Genomic DNA, 15,991 nt, shown 5'->3' with positions numbered 1-15,991 from the left:
TCCACTTGTCAACTCTTCCTGACTCTGATAGTTGCACCCGAACATGGGTAGTTAGATGTTAATGAAAGTGTTTCTGCTTCATTTTGCCACTGCAATCCGTTTGCAAATTAATGAGATTGCACCGAAGAACTGAAGAAATATTCTGCTGATATTGGAAATCTGAAAGAAAGCAGAAAATGCTGGGGATGCTCAGCAGGCAGCATCTGTACAGAGAGAAAGGAATTTAAAATTTCAATTTGATGGCCCTTCTTCAGAATACGATTCTGCCAGACCTGCTGAGAATTTGTAGTATTTTATGTTTCTTATGTCAGCATCATTACTTTACTTCAAAGCTTCTCATGTTTCTTAGAATATTGCTAATTGCAGTATTGAGAGATGCTGTCAGCAGACTACTAAATTCCTCATCACAGTTATTGAAAACTCACAATAATTTACAGTAGATTATACTGAATAAGGACTTTTTACATTTTGTATCAATTCACTCTGTTACTGTGTGATTATCTTAAATCTGGAAGTGTATGAAAAGCATGATTTACGAAAGGAACTTAAATACCATCAGTGTTACTTAAACATTCTTCAAATGATCACACAAGAACAAATTTGTTTCCAGCTTTGAATAAAATGTTTTTTGGACTTTAGAAAAAGTGTCTACTGTCATTACTTCATGTTGTAAGATCAGTTTTCAGGGGTTAACCATTCTCAGGATGCAAGTGATGATGAATTACACTCTCCATGAAGAGCTTTCAACAGAATCAATACTGTCTGCTTGTATATGCGATTTCCTTAGAGAGAGAGTTTTTTTTTCCAATGAGTTAACAGTATTTATCACTCAAAGATATGACTTTCCTTAAGGCATGGCCTGCAAATTTCAACTCTAGATCATTTTCCACTACTTAAAATAATAGACCGAATTAAATTCATGATGGAAAAGTGTTATTACTCTGATTTTATTTTAATGGTCACATGCATGAGATAAATAATATTTAAATTTAAAAATGCCATAACGTTAAAAGTAGAAGTCAATACCTTGATTCTCTGGAAATAACTTAGCTGAACAACAAAGGCAAATTATTGTGTCTTTGTAGCTCATACATCTGCACTTCAATGATATACACTACTTTATAAATTGCTGAATTCGGTTATGTTCTAGAAATTTCTGTCAGCCACCAATATAGGCTTTACTTCTGTTTTCACATGACCCACTGGCGCCATGTCAGAGGACAGTGTAACATTGGCATGGTCAACACCTGAATCCTGCTGGAGGCTAATACTCCTCAGAACCATTTAAGTTGAGAAGTAAATAGGGTTTGAAACTAAATAGTAGGGTGCAGTGATCAAACATGGAAAGTTGTGATATTTGAAAGAGTAAAGGCAAAGGGCTCCATGGTCATACCTGACCATTTCTTTCCCTAGGCTTTAGAGAGATAGATCGAACCAGGTCATTGGGGCTGTCAGGCAGCAATGAAAATCGCTGTGCCATTGTGCCCTTAGAACATATAGAATCATAGAGATGTATAGCATGGAAACAGACCCTTTGGACCGACTCATCCATGCTGACCAGATATCCTAAACTAATCTAGTCCCGTGTGCCAGCATTTGGCCCATATCCCTCTAAACCCTTCCTGTTCATATACCCAAATAGATACCTATTATATATTCTAATTGTACCAGCTTCCACCACTTCCTGTGGCAGCTCATTCCATACACACACCACACCCTTTGGTCTGTTTTAAATCTTTCCCCTCTCACCTTGTCTATGGATTCAGGTACCCTGGGGAAAAGACCTTGATTATTCACTCTATCCATGCCTCTTATGATTTTATAAACTTGTATAAGGTCACCCTTCAGCTTCTGACACTCCAGGTAAAATTGCCCCAGCCTATTCAGCCTCTACCTATTTTTCCCTAGTTTCACAACATCTTTCTTATAGCAGGAAAGTATTCCAAAAATGGCCTAACCAATGTCCTGTATAGCTGCGACATGATATCCGAACTCCATGCACTGACCAATAAAGGCAAGCACAATAAACTCTTCCTTCACCACCCTGTCTACATGTGACTCCACTTTCAAGGAACTATGAATCTGCACTCCCTCGGACCTTTCCATTAAGTGTATAAATCCTGTCTTGATTTGCCTTTCCAAAATGCAGCACGTCACATTTATCTAAATGTTTGACAAGTGACCTGAGGACAAGAGTTCATTAGATTTAGTATTGTGTGATGTGACAGGATTAATCAACGGCCTTGGAGGAAGAGCACCTCTAGGTAACAGCAAGCACAGTATGATTGAATTTAACACCAAATTTAAAAGGGACAAGATTGGATATGGGGTGTATACTTTAAACATAAATAAGGACAATTGTGTAGGCATGGAAACTGAGCTAGCTAAAATGAACTGGCATAATAGGCTCGGGTAAGATCAATGAGGCAAGTGGCAGACATTTAAGGGGATATTTCAGAAAAGTCAACATTTGTCTCTTCCTCTGAAGAAAATCTGTAAAGTGAGGACCAACCATCCATGATTAACTAAATAAAATAGGAAAAAAACATGAAACTTGAGGAAAAAGCATACAACTGCACAAAGGTGAGTGGCAGTTCCGACTATTGGTCAGGATATAAAGAACAGCGGAGAATGACTGGAAAGTTAATCAGGAGAAATAAATTAGAGCGACAGGAGTCCAGGCAGGAAGTGGGGACCCTCCACAGAGTTAGAATGGGGAGTCAATAGTAAACACTCAGGAAATGGCAGATGGAATGAACAAGTATTAGTTTCTGTTTTCACAACAGGCGATACTAAAAACATTCCAATAACAGCTGTAAATCGTAAGTTAGATGGGAGAAAAACAAATTTGCAGAATTACTATCACAATATAAGTGACACCAAGCAAACTTAGAAAGCTGTGTTAAAATGTGCTTCATCCTAGTGTCTTAAAAGGAATTGCCACTGAGGTTATAGATGTATTGGTGTTAATTTCCCAAAATTACATAAATTCAGGAAAAGGTTCAATTAGACTGGAGTGCAGCAAATATAGCTGCTATGCAAGAAGGAAGTGACACAGAATCAGGAAACTATCAGACTGCTCATTTCATGTATGTCATGAGGGAGTATTAGATCATAAGACCATAAGACCATAAGATATTGGACCAGAATTGCCCTGAGTCTTTTCTACCATTCTATCATGGATGATGTGTTTCTCAATCTCATTCTCCTGCCTTCTCCCTGTAACCTTTGATCCACTTACTAATCAAGAACCTATCTCTGTTTTAAAGATACTCACGTATTTGGCCCCCACAGCCATCTGCAGAAATCCCACAGATGTACCACTCTCTGGTTGAAGAAATTCCTCTTTGCCACAGTTCTAGAGGGCCGTCCCTTCACTCAGAATCTCTGCGCTCAGGTACTAGTCTCTCTTAATACTAGAAACATCTTCTCCACGTCCACTCTATCCAGGCCTCTCGGTATGTCGGAAGGTTCAGTGAGATCTCCCACTTCCTCCTAAACTCCATCGACTACAGGCCCAGAGTCCTCAACCACTCCTCATCAGACAACCCTCCATTCCCGGGATCATTCTGGTGAAACCTCTCCGAACCCCATCAAATGGCAACACATCTTTCCTTAGATGCAGGGCTGCAAACTGCTGACTATATTCTAAGTGTGGTCTGACCAGAGCCTTATATAGCCTCAGAAGTACATCCCTGCTCCTACATTCTAGCACTCTCAAATCAGTGCTAAAATTGCACTTTCCTTCCTAATTGCCAAGTGATTGTAGAGGTTAGCCTTAAGATAATCCTGAGCTCCCAGTTCACTCTTGCTTCAGATTTCCAAAGCTATTCCCCAATTAGAAAATAGTTTATACCTCTAATTTCCCTAGCAAATGCATAAGCTCACATTTTTACCCATCGTATTCCATCTGCAACTTCTTTGCCCACTTTCCTACTCTGTCCAAGTTCTTCTGCAACCTCCCAACTTCTCAACACTACCTGCCTCCACCTATCCTTGTGTCATCAACAAATGTGCAACAAAACACTTAGTTCCATTGTCCAGATCATTAATGTATATCGTTAATAGATGTGGCCCCAATGCAGACTATTCAGAACTCCACCAGCTGCCATTCTTGAAATGACCCCTTTTTCCTGACTTGATTCCTTCTGCTTGTCAGCCAATCCTTTAACAATGCCAGTATCTTGACCCTAGCACCATGGGCTCTTAGTCAGCAGATTCCTGTGTGGCACTTTGCCAGAGGCCTTCTGGATATTGAAACAGCACACAGGTTCAGGTACATAACTCTTTGAAGTTTGTGTCACATATTGACAAGCTGGTTAAAAAGGCATTTAGCATGCTTGCTTTCATTGCTCAATTTTTTCAGTATAGGAGTTAGGAAGTCATGTTGAGGTTATGACATAACATTTATGAGGCCTCTTCTGGAGCATTGTGTACAGTTCTGGTCACCAAGATATACAAAGGATATTATTAAGCTGGAGAAGGTTCAGAAGAGATTTACCAGGCTGTTGCCAGGTATGGAAGGTTTGTACGCAAGTCTGTACAGGCTGGGGTGTCTTTCACTGGAATGTTGGAGGTTAAGAGGCAACATTATAGCAGCTTATAAAATTATAAGCTATAAAATTATAAAATTATAATAGGTATAGAGTAAATGGTGATTGTCTTTTCCCCAGAATTGGGCATTTCAAGACTAGGAAACACATCTTTAAGGTGAGAGAAGAGAGATTTAAAAGACATGAGTGGCAATTTTTTTACACAGTGGGTGATACATGTGTGGAATGAATTTCCTGAGGAAGTGTGGATCAGGGTACATTTACAATGTTGAAAAGACTTTTGGATAATTACAAGAATAGGAAAGGTTTGGAGGGATATGGGCCAGCAGTAGGCAAGTGGGACTCATTTAGTTTGGGATTATGTTCGCATGGATAGGTTGGCCAAAGGCTCTGTTTCCATGCTGTATGTTCCCATGACTCAACGAAATCCCTGGCTATCCTTGTTTAATTTGCTCATTACAATCAATCATATTGTTGCATAGTTAGAAAAGCTCCGCATAATTGGGAAAAGTCAGCCTGGTTTTGTCAGAGGCAAATCATATTTAACCAATTTATTGGAGTTCTTTCAAGCAGTTACATGTTGTTTATAAAGGAATGCCTGTAAGCATAATATACTTAAGTTCCAGAGGGTACTGAAAAGTTACTACAGAAAATGAACGCCATGTTGTAGTGGTAACATATTGGCAAAAGACAGTTTAAATAAATGGGTCTTTGTCCGATTGGCAGGATGTGATGAATCAATTCCTGTGACAGTCTGTGATGGAGTCTGAGCTTTTACAATTTACACCAAAGGCTTAGATGAGCAGAGCAAAGGTATGGTAACTAAGTTCACTGCTAATACCAAATAGGCGCGGCAGTATGTTGTGAAGAAGACATATGGATGTTGCAGATGGATGCAGATAAGTTGAGTGAGTTGGCAAAACTCAAGCTGATCGCACAAGATGTGGGAGAATGTGAAATTGTTCAGTTTGGCAAGAATGAGAAAAAAACATTTTATTTAAACATAGAAGAACCACAGAATTTCAAGGTGGAGAAGGATTTAGCTCTTCTGCAGCATGACTCAAACTAAATATGCAGGTACAGCATATTATAAGAGGAATTCAGCATGAAAATAAAGATGTTATACTTCAGTTATGCAGGACATTTGTGAGGCAACATTGTAAATACTGCATGCAGTTTTCTTCTCCTTATTAAAGGAGGTATGCTAATATATTGGAACAGTTTTAAAAGAATGAAACCTGGAATGAGTGGCTTGTCAAATATGGATAGGCTGGATGAGCTGGACTTGTTTCTACTGAAGTTTAGAAGCAAAAGGAGTGTCACGGTTGAAGTAATAAGATCCTGAGTCGTCTTGCAAAGGTGGATGTGGAAAGCAGGCTCTTCATCACTGGTCAGTTCAAAACCAAGGGTTACAGCTTTAAAATTCATTGTCACCCTTTCAGGACAGAGATAGGAAATACTTTTTTTCTGTCAGAAGGTTGTGGGACTTTTGGACACTCTGCTTCACAAGATAGTGGATTTGGGAGTCAATTAATATTTTTATATCAGAATTAGATGGATTGTAGATAGAATGGATTTTGGGATGGGAGGATGTAAGTGTGGTGTTTAAAACACAAATAGATTGGCTACAATTGTCTTGAATGGCAGTGAGGGTTCAGGGATTCAATGGTTTACTTTTGGTCCTATTTCACATGTTTGTCTGTTTCATGAATAATTGCCCAGGTCTTTTGATAGGAAGGTCATTGTTGCAGCAGCAAAGACAGGAATTACATCTTGAACTTCATCTCAAGTAGCTGATTCTGCTGGTATTGCCTGGGAATTTTAAAGTTCTGGTGGGCAATTATCAAGTGTCTGGAACCCTCCAAAACTGTCCCTGACCCTGACCCTGAGTTAAAGTCAGAACCTTCAGAGGGTTACCTGTAACTTAGTTGAATGGTTACTTACAAAAAGTTATAAAATTAAAACCTGCTGTAACCCCTGGCAGAATTGCTAAACTGATCAACTCCACCCCTAAACCTGCACAGACAAATGATCTTTCAATTCCTGATCCCCTGCTTCCTGACCCCCAATTCTAAACCCTCCATCCCATCCTAAACACCTAACACCAGCCAGCTACGGTATCATGGGGAGAGGTGTGGAAGGAGTCTTTGGAGTAATGGAGAGGTAAACCAGGAAATCAGAGAGCAAAAGTCCCTGTGCTACATTGCTAGTGGAAGGGTGGGGAGGTTGCATTCAGTGCGAGTATTCTGATGCTGGTTGTCAAAGTACTCATGCTCATACTGACCATTTACATCTGTTTCATTTCTCAATTTCTCCTTCAACACCATCAGCACTGCCTTTGTCTTTTGCTCTGGGCATCCTCTCCATCTGGTCCACTTGCTCCTCCTTCCAATTTGTCAACAGCATAAAACCCACTGTGTTCCAGCCCATTTCAATCCTGAAGAGTCATATCAGACGAAACATAAACTTGATTCCTCTCTCCAGAAATGCTGCCAGACCCGCTGAGTTTATCCAGCATTTTCTGTTTTATTTCAGATCCCCAGTATTTGTAGCATTATCTTTTATCTTCCTTCTTTTACAATACTTTTTCAGACCTAACTGTTTGACCAAGCTTTCAATCACCTGAGCTAAAATTTCTTTATGTAATATAATCTCATAACTATAATGCACCTCAGAAGTGCTTTGGAACTTTTTGTTACATTAAAGACACCACAATACAACAATGTAAGCTGTTGTTTTATGTGACTATCACCCTCAAATCACACAGATCAATGAGTAATATTTATGGCCAGTGACTGATCCATCTTTCACGAACAATGCACACTTTCTGGTGTATTCAAGGAGTCAGGAAATCAGAGACACCTCTTAGACTCTTGTTCATGGCCACTATCCCATCCCATCCCATCCCATTCCCTTCTACTTTCCATTGAGTACCAACCTTCTGAGAACGTAGGTCATTACTGAGCCAGAATCAGCATCTTAAAGCGATAATTCTACTGTCTTCACTGTTCCAGTGATACACTGTAGCCAGTTCTTGCTAAGATGATAGAATCCCTACAGTGTGGAAACAGGCCCTTTGGCCCGACAAGTCCACATCGACCCCCAAATCATCCCCCCCAGGCCAATCGCCCTATGCCCCAACTAATCTACACATCCCAGGGCACTACGGGCAATTTTGCTAGATGTGCACCGAGCCTGCACATCTTTGGACTGTGGCAGGAAACCGGAGCACCCAAAGGGAACCCAGGCAGACACGGGCAGAATGTGCAAACTCTACACAGACAGTTGCCCAAGGGTGCAACCGAGCCTGGGTTCCTGGCGCTGTGAGGCAGCAGTGTTAACCACTGAGCCAAGCTCTCTTGTAACTGCTTTCTGCTTTCTCTATAGATTATCTTTGGGGCTGGGGAAAAAAAACTAATTGAAACCCTGCAAATGAGGAACAAAAATCAGTCAAAAGCATGAGCAAAAGCAAAAAAGAGGGGCTTTGAAAACTGATAAAGACATGTGTCTGACCCTGACCCAAGGTGCCTACTCATGACATGCAAGTATCTTCTTAACTCAAATTGGAACACCTGGAGAACTCTCCAGTGCATTACTCCTTAAGTCTCCTTAACCGATTTCCACTGTGTTTCATACAACTCATCCTAGACATCACAGGGAAAGGAAAGCAATTTTTTTACAGAAATACTCAAACTCTGATCTGAGATCAGACTAATGTGTTATGCTTTACCGCCTTTCTAAAAGAAAAATTCTGCTCCCATTCCTATTTTTCTCCATTTCTATTTACCAATGCAACATGCCACAGCGCATCCTCACAACAAAATAATCATTTGTGTTTTCCCACTAGTTGAGAGAGCTATGTACAGTGGAACTTAAGATGGTTTGTCTTTGAGACAATGTTTACCTCAAATTTGAGCCTCCCTCTAAAATGGGAAGGTCATTAAATGGGCCATTGCTCTACGAAACAGCTCAGCTTTTGTTTGTTGGGTCTTTCAATCTAATTTTGTGTGTTTTCGTCTTGACTCTTAGGCTCAGCACACCAAGTGGATTTTAAATGTAGATCATAGATTTTTGTGACTAAGAAGCGAAGGAGATTGTAACCTTATGAGAAAAGTAAATTGAAACAAGTAGAATCTTGTAAATGACATTATTGCTGCACATTTATAATACCATAATTACACACAGGAAATGAAGTGTGGGTGGAAATCAATGAAAGATTTTGTGCGAATGTTAATGATTTAACTACTGCAAAATATTTGTGGCATCAATCAAACAACACAATCATACAACAAAAGGGGGCAAACTGCTGATCACACAAATAAAAAATATAATTCAATAAAAATTGCACTTTGCTGCATCTGTTTTCCCTGTTGTAAAACGGATGCAATCAAAGTGAATTCTACGTTGTGTCCCAAAGAAGCCGAAATGACAATGAAACATAGAAAATAAGAACAGCAACATGCCATTTGACCCTTCAAACCCATTCTGCCGTTTGACATGAGCATGGCTGATCAACCATCTCAGTATCCTGCTTCTGCTTTCACCCCAGACCCTTTGACCCTTTTAGCCCGAAGAATGATATCAAAGTCCTCCTTGCAAAAAACTCAATGTGATACTGTAGTGGATGGATGTATTTTCTGATGTATTGCCTTTAAGAGTTGTAATGCCTGTTGCAAGTGCTAATAAATAGCCTAAAGCCTATTTTGGGATCCCTCAGGGAAAATGTACTGCTCTGATTGCAACAGGTGGCAGATTTCCTCTATTTCCAGGCCTGAGTGCGGTCTAGCAAACGGCTGCAAACAAAGCAAAAATGCTTTTTTTTAATGAAAAGAGTTTAAGCTGGAGCCAGGAGAACTCTGCTCCACATTGACTTGTCTACCTGTGATTGGGATTATTTCCATTCTCCTGTTCCTCCCAGTGTAGGGCAGAAGCAGGCATGAGTTCTTAATCTGCTCAGCATTCTGCTCACATAATGTTAAGGAGGCCCAATACTCAATTTCACGCTAACATAGGTCTGACTAATTAGCCACCCAAAAAACTGGAGGAACAGCATCTCATATTCCGCCTCAGAACCGTACAACCCAATGGTCTCAATGTGGACTTCACGAGCTTCAAAATCTACGCAAACTCGACCTCATCCCAAGACCAGCCTCCTCCACTCTCATCCCCGACTCCTTGACCTGTCCGTCTTCTCTCTCACCTCACTGACCAACGCTCACTTCCTACGAACACTCACCTACAAGTCTCATCTCCGCCTCCTTGACCTATCCATCTTCCCTCCCACCTACCCGCACCTTCCTCCCCACTGACCAACCCCCATCCCATCTCCCTACTTACACTTACCTTTATTAGCTTCATCCCCGTCTTCTTGACCTGTCCGTTTTCTCTTCACCTATCTGCTCCACTATCCACCTTCTATCACTACCTCCCTCTCTCTCTATTTATTTCACAGCCCCCTTCACCTCCCTCATTTCTGAAGAAGGGTCGAGATCTGAAATGTCAGCTTTCCTGCTCCTCTGATGCTGCCTGGCCTGCTGTGTTCCTCCAGCTCCTCATCTTGTTATCCCAGACTCCAGCATCGGCAGTTCCTACAATCTCTGACTAATTGTGATGACCAATCTGCATGTTGTATCCATTTCAGGTCTTAAAATGGGGTCAAAAACAATTTCTCCTCCCCCATCTCCTACAAGTGTTTGTATAGTTTCCTTCTTAAGATTTATCAGCAATAAATGCTTTTCTATACATTTTTTCAAGTCCTACAATCCCACATTCACCTGTAAAATCTGAGACAAAAAGACATCTGTATGAACAAAGAGTGATAATGGGAACGGCAGATGCTGGAGAAGGCTTTTTCATATCCAAGCCGACCTCTTAAAATTGGGTATCCATCTTCTACTTTCCACATTGCCTCTTGCAACCTTCTCCTACTTGCTTCGCAAACATGCTTCCAATGTTTTCCTAATTTTTGATGTTATTGGGTTCCGTATTTATCACCTTCCTTTAAAACCTTTGTTTCACCTGGTCTTTGACTCACTCCATTTATTCTCAGTCAGAATGCATTTAACTTGCACCTTACTCATCTCATGCATATTCATTCCAAACAGTTGATTTGTGTTTGCTTTGTGGCAAATAAGCTAGGTCTCTTTTCATCCGACACAAGACAGTGAAATAATTTTGTCAATTTCACAAAGGGCATTGCTTTAATAAATGAGATAATTGGGAATAGCCCTATACATTGAATCAAAAAATGATACAGCTTCAAACATCTTATTCTGCTTCTGTGTGTGGACAGCTAACAAGCAAGGCCTTAGACCCCTGCAAAGGGCTTAGAATGTAATTGAGATGCTGTTGACAAGCAGCTTGTAGCGTGATAAATATTGGCCTGCTTTAACTACCGGCTCAGATTCACCAAGATCAATCATTTCTGTAAGCAATTTAAGTGTCTTTCCTTTACGGGAGTTCACTCATTCTGCTCCGCATCTACTTTTCCATGATGTGGCTGAGTTCTTTTCCATGCCTACATACTGAATCACTCCAAAGGCAAACTGAGCGAACACATGGTGTGAGCAGATGAGATATGAATCAATAAGCTGCAATAAAGCAGCATAAATTGAATAGACAGAACAGCAGCTATAATTGGATGCACTTTGTTCAATCAGTCCAACTTATTTTCCTCTAACAATGCACAATACACAGTACACCATGCTTCTCCACAGCAGTGTGTGGAGACTTAAGATGTCTTTTAACTGTCTGCCAGCAGTTCTGATATCTTGGTCATATTGGACATCCCTACAACCTTCTTTTCATTTTTACTGTTCACCTCAAATTTAAGCTAGCAGGGCATTTAATATTTAGTGGGACAAATTGAAAAATATTTATTGATACAATTTTCGAGAAGAAAGGATTTCCCATTTATGTTTTCAATAAACTTTTGTTTAGATCCATCTTGAAACAAAATGTGTAAGAATATATTTGTTTGAACATAATGTGAGAATGCATAAGGAAAACAATGTTTTAAACCACCCAAAATTTAATTTTAAAAAAGACACTTTTATTGAAACTCTTGATAGAGACAAAAGTCTCAAAGTTCAGAATATGACACGTGGTCAATTAAGAAGGTTTTTTTGGCAGAAACCATTGTCATTGCATTTCAAATATGCCATATTATAAATTAGTTGTATTGATAGCTATCTGCAACGTCATCCAACCTATTCCTTTCATTGTTGCATTTGTACTGCACTGTACTGTAGATGCTATATCAAACTGCGCTGAGGAGAATATGTGGAAATCATTGTATTTGTACTGACAAAAAAAATCATTTCAGCTGACACATATCTACAGTCCAAAAATTTCACAAATTAAGTAGCTTATGAAAGGAAAAAAAAAAGTTAAGCTGTAGCATCAAGAACGGGTGTCATAGAACATGAAGCAACAATTCTTGCTTCATGAATACTAGTATATTGAAATTCACATTCAGATAACAGATTGATAACTACTTCAGCTGTATCTTTGGTATTTGCTTCTTATTCATGCAACTGTGTTCAAGTATTAAAATCATATTTCCTTTTGGAACAACAAAGAAAGCACAAAAATACAACTTTGATATAATAGATAACCAGTGTGAAAAATAATTAATTTTCAACAGAGGAATATGTCTGAGAAGAAAGCTTTTTTTCTTCAATGCCCTTCAACTCACTGTCTCATGTATTTGTGAAGTATAATTTGGTGAAAATTAATTCTGTCACAGTCCAATAAAGCTTTTCTTCTACTTTCAAAAATTTTAAGAAGGAAATTATTACTTTTATTAAAAATGATGTCATACATTTTAAACAAAGATTCAGCCACAAAACCTGTAATATCAACACACAAAGATTATGCAAGATAATTTATTCACTGGTTTCATTGATGACTTAAATAATTTTAGTAATGGAAAGAGTGAAAATTGCAGGGTTCTAAGGAAAAAGCTAGGAAGGGTAGAGTGACTGCTTAAAAATTGGCTGTTGGAATTTGATATTGGAAAATATATAGCTATGTGATTTGGCAAGAAGAATAGAGGAGCTAAATATTATTTATTTGTGGAAGGACTAGAGAAAACTGCAGCACTGGATGATTTGGGGGTGCTTGTGCATGAATCTTAAAATGCCATTTCAGTGGACAATGGGAAGGCAAATAAACTGCTGGCACTTAATTCGAAGGGAATGAACTATAAAAATAAGGTAAATCTTGCTCAAACTATAGAACGCAATATTTACTCCGCAGTTAGAATACATTAAACTTTTTTGTTCCCTTTATCATAGGAAAGATATGCCAGGAATTGAGACAGACCAGAGAAAATTCAAAAAGTTGATCTCGGGTTTGGAGGGATCTTCTTATGAGGAGAAGTTGGACATGTGAACTTTGGAGTTTAGGAGGATGAGAGGCATCCTGATTGGAATATAAAATATTCTTAGAGGCCTGACAGGGTAGATGTGATGAGGTTGTTTCTATTTGTGTGAGAGTCTAGGGTTAGAGAGCCTAAACTCAGTGTAAGAGGTCACCCATTTAAGAGATGAGGAGGAGGGACATCTTCTCCAAGAGGGTTGTGAATTTGTAGAAGTATTTACCATCAAGGGTTTTCAAAGATAGTGTAGAGGTGCTAGAGTTGGGCTGGGGTGGACAAGGTCAGAGGTCACACAGCACCTTGAAATCACAAGCTATCAGAATGCTGCTTCTTCATCAGGTAGAGACTTCACCTGATGAAGAAGCAGCACTCGCAGTTTCAAATAAATCTGTTGGGCTATAACTTGGTGCCTTATGACTTCTGACTTTATCAAAGATGGGTCATTGAGTATATTCATTGAGTATATTTGATTAGTAAGGGAATTGGGGGTTACGATGAAAAGTCAGGAAAGTGGTGCTGAGGGCGATCAGATCAGCAATGATCTCATTTAATAGTGGAACAGACTTGATGGGCAGGATGGCCTTCTTTTGCTCGAGCATCTTATGTTCTTATAGGGAAGGGCTACTTAGATAACATTATCAAAAAGGTGACATGGGTACAATTGGCTCAATGACTTCACTGTATGTTCTCAAGATTATATGACATAGGAAGAGGTAGAGCTAGATTGGGTGTTGGCTAACAAGCGAGTCAAAGGCTATCAGGGATAGCCAGAAAGGTGGAAGTCACAATCAGATTAGCAATTTTCTTATTGAATGGCAGGGCAGGCTCAAGCGAATGACTTATTTCCAAAGTTAATTCGTATGTTTATGTGTGCGTCTCTTGATTTTATAATCTACAATAATGCTGAAAACTTTTATGTATACAAGTATATACAATTTGAGGCACAGTCAATCAACTATCTCCATATAAGTAACCAAAGTAACAACATATTGCATTGATATTTGTTGTAAGCACAATCACATAAATTGCTTGTTCTTCTATGGCCAAAAGAAGATTTTCGTATTTAAGTAAAATTGAATGGAATGTGTGTGTGGTGGATAACGGGACATATTGATAACTAGTTTTCTCCTCTAAACTAATTTATTAGATTGCTTAGAAGACTAAATCACTGTAAACTTGGTCGCAAAAATTACCAATGCTATGTTGAATCATTTTACTTCCCTATATTAAAGCTATATTGCCAGGGACTGATAAAAACCTGTCAGAACTTGTCCACAATACATTTCTTTATTGCATGTCAAAACAGAATTGACTAACATTTGCAGCTGATTAAATTGCTGTCTGCAAAAGTACTGACGGCTAGAGTTCACAGTGACAGCAATGCAGCTTTGATGAAGCAACTATGGAACTTCTGAATAATTTAAATCGGCCTTTTAGCAGATTCATGCTGGTCATTGGAATTCTGGAAATATGAATTTCATTACTTTACAAACTCTGGTTCCATGTTGATGCATTAAAAAGGTCAAATTAAAAGTGACATTCTAGAACTCTCTGTATTCCTTAGCTTTTGTTAAGTTGTAGTCTTTGTCTATTCCTTAATAAAATTAAACTATTATTGAATCAACAAAACAGAGCCAAACACTGCTTCTTTTAAGTGTACTGCCACACAATTTTTCAATTTTTAATTCTCACATCCATAAATCTGGGAAGTTTTGCTTAAGAAGAAAGCCATAACGAAACCATAATTTATATTTAAAGGAGCTGCTTTGAAACTGCCAAGTTAATATTCACTCAGCTCAGACTTGCAGGGCCAAGCACAACTTTATAAAACAGTTTTTGGAACCATAGTTTGCTAAGATATTGTTTAAACTATCTCATGATGCTGAATGTATGCTACATTATACATTGATTAGAATATTTAACAAAATAAAATACCAGTTTGACCTATGTCTTATAAACCTTGGAAAAAAAACTCACTAAATTGACTTGAAATTTACACAATGCATTGGGGGCAGTTTCTGATGAGTTATATATGTGTGTTGAATCAAGATGGTTTGAAATAAATTTTGAACTAAAAACCCAAACATTCAAGTTTCAAAAAGCCGCGAGGTCCTCAGACCTCTGAAATTCATCTCTAACAAGCAGTTGCTTTGTGCCATGGTTGGTTTTTTTTTGCCTCTTTCTTTCCAATTAGCAATAATCCAGAAGTCATTTGAAATAAATTGACAGCACAGGTGAAGGGCAACAATTCTCAGGACTGGAGTGAAGTAACATGGGGACACTATCTTGATTGCGTAAAATTCAGAGAAAAAGAAATACAACTTGTACAGTCGATCACAGATAACACATGCAAAATGCACGACCTGTCTCAATAAAATTTTAAAATTAAAGGGAGATTAATTTTCCTTCATCAGTGTTGGCTGAAGAAGTTTATAACAAAGGTAAAACACAACTAAGCAGTGTACATAAGGCATCAGAACCATGTAAAAAGAAATGTCTGAAGGGAGACAGTAGTTTGAAATGGATGATTCTGAAACTATCAGTCCACTCAATAGAGAGATGAAAAAAATCATAACTGCAAATGTCAAAATAGTTGAATTCAAGTACGTACCTGTAACTGTTAATTCTGTCGTTCTTCTTACCACAAAGCTTCCGAACTTCACCTCGCACGTGTAATTACCAACATCATCTTCTGTTACTTCACGTATTAGAAGTATGTCTCCCTTCTGGATGATAGATTGTCGCCAGTCCTTTGCCTTGCATTCCTGTTCAGAAACCATGGTATGCTATAGCTTCCATTTCCATTGTCACATAGTATTTTTTACATTTTAAGTAAACATTGTTAAATAAAAGAATAAAAGTTCTGAAGAAGAGTCACTGGACGCAAAATACTAACTCAGTTTGCTCTGCACAAATGCCGCCAGGCCTGCTGTGCTTTTCCAGCAATTTCTGATTTTGTTTCTGATTTCCAGCATCCACAATTATTTGCTTTTGTTTTATGATTCATGAAAAATTTACACAGTTATTTAAATAAAACATATACTTGAGAAACAAAATA

The 15,991-nt window shown here is 38.7% G+C and overlaps 1 protein-coding gene across 3 annotated transcripts in view; it reads right to left on the bottom strand.

The window, feature by feature from the left end:
• il1rapl1b (interleukin 1 receptor accessory protein-like 1b) overlaps positions 1–15,991 on the bottom strand; it is a 1,291,549-nt gene that overhangs the window by 616,464 nt on the left and 659,094 nt on the right. For all 3 annotated transcript variants that reach the window (XM_059650336.1, XM_048541139.1, XM_048541142.1), the window contains one exon: positions 15,545–15,698. In XM_059650336.1, the coding sequence (XP_059506319.1) occupies positions 15,545–15,698 (154 nt within the window). The remainder of the gene's footprint in view (positions 1–15,544; positions 15,699–15,991) is intronic.

The sequence above is a fragment of the Stegostoma tigrinum genome, chromosome 12, assembly GCF_030684315.1.
Source record: "Stegostoma tigrinum isolate sSteTig4 chromosome 12, sSteTig4.hap1, whole genome shotgun sequence".
Classification (NCBI taxonomy): Eukaryota; Metazoa; Chordata; class Chondrichthyes; order Orectolobiformes; family Stegostomatidae; genus Stegostoma; species Stegostoma tigrinum.
The sequence above is the reverse complement of the archived record's forward strand: the minus strand, read 5'-3'. Positions and strand labels throughout refer to the sequence as shown.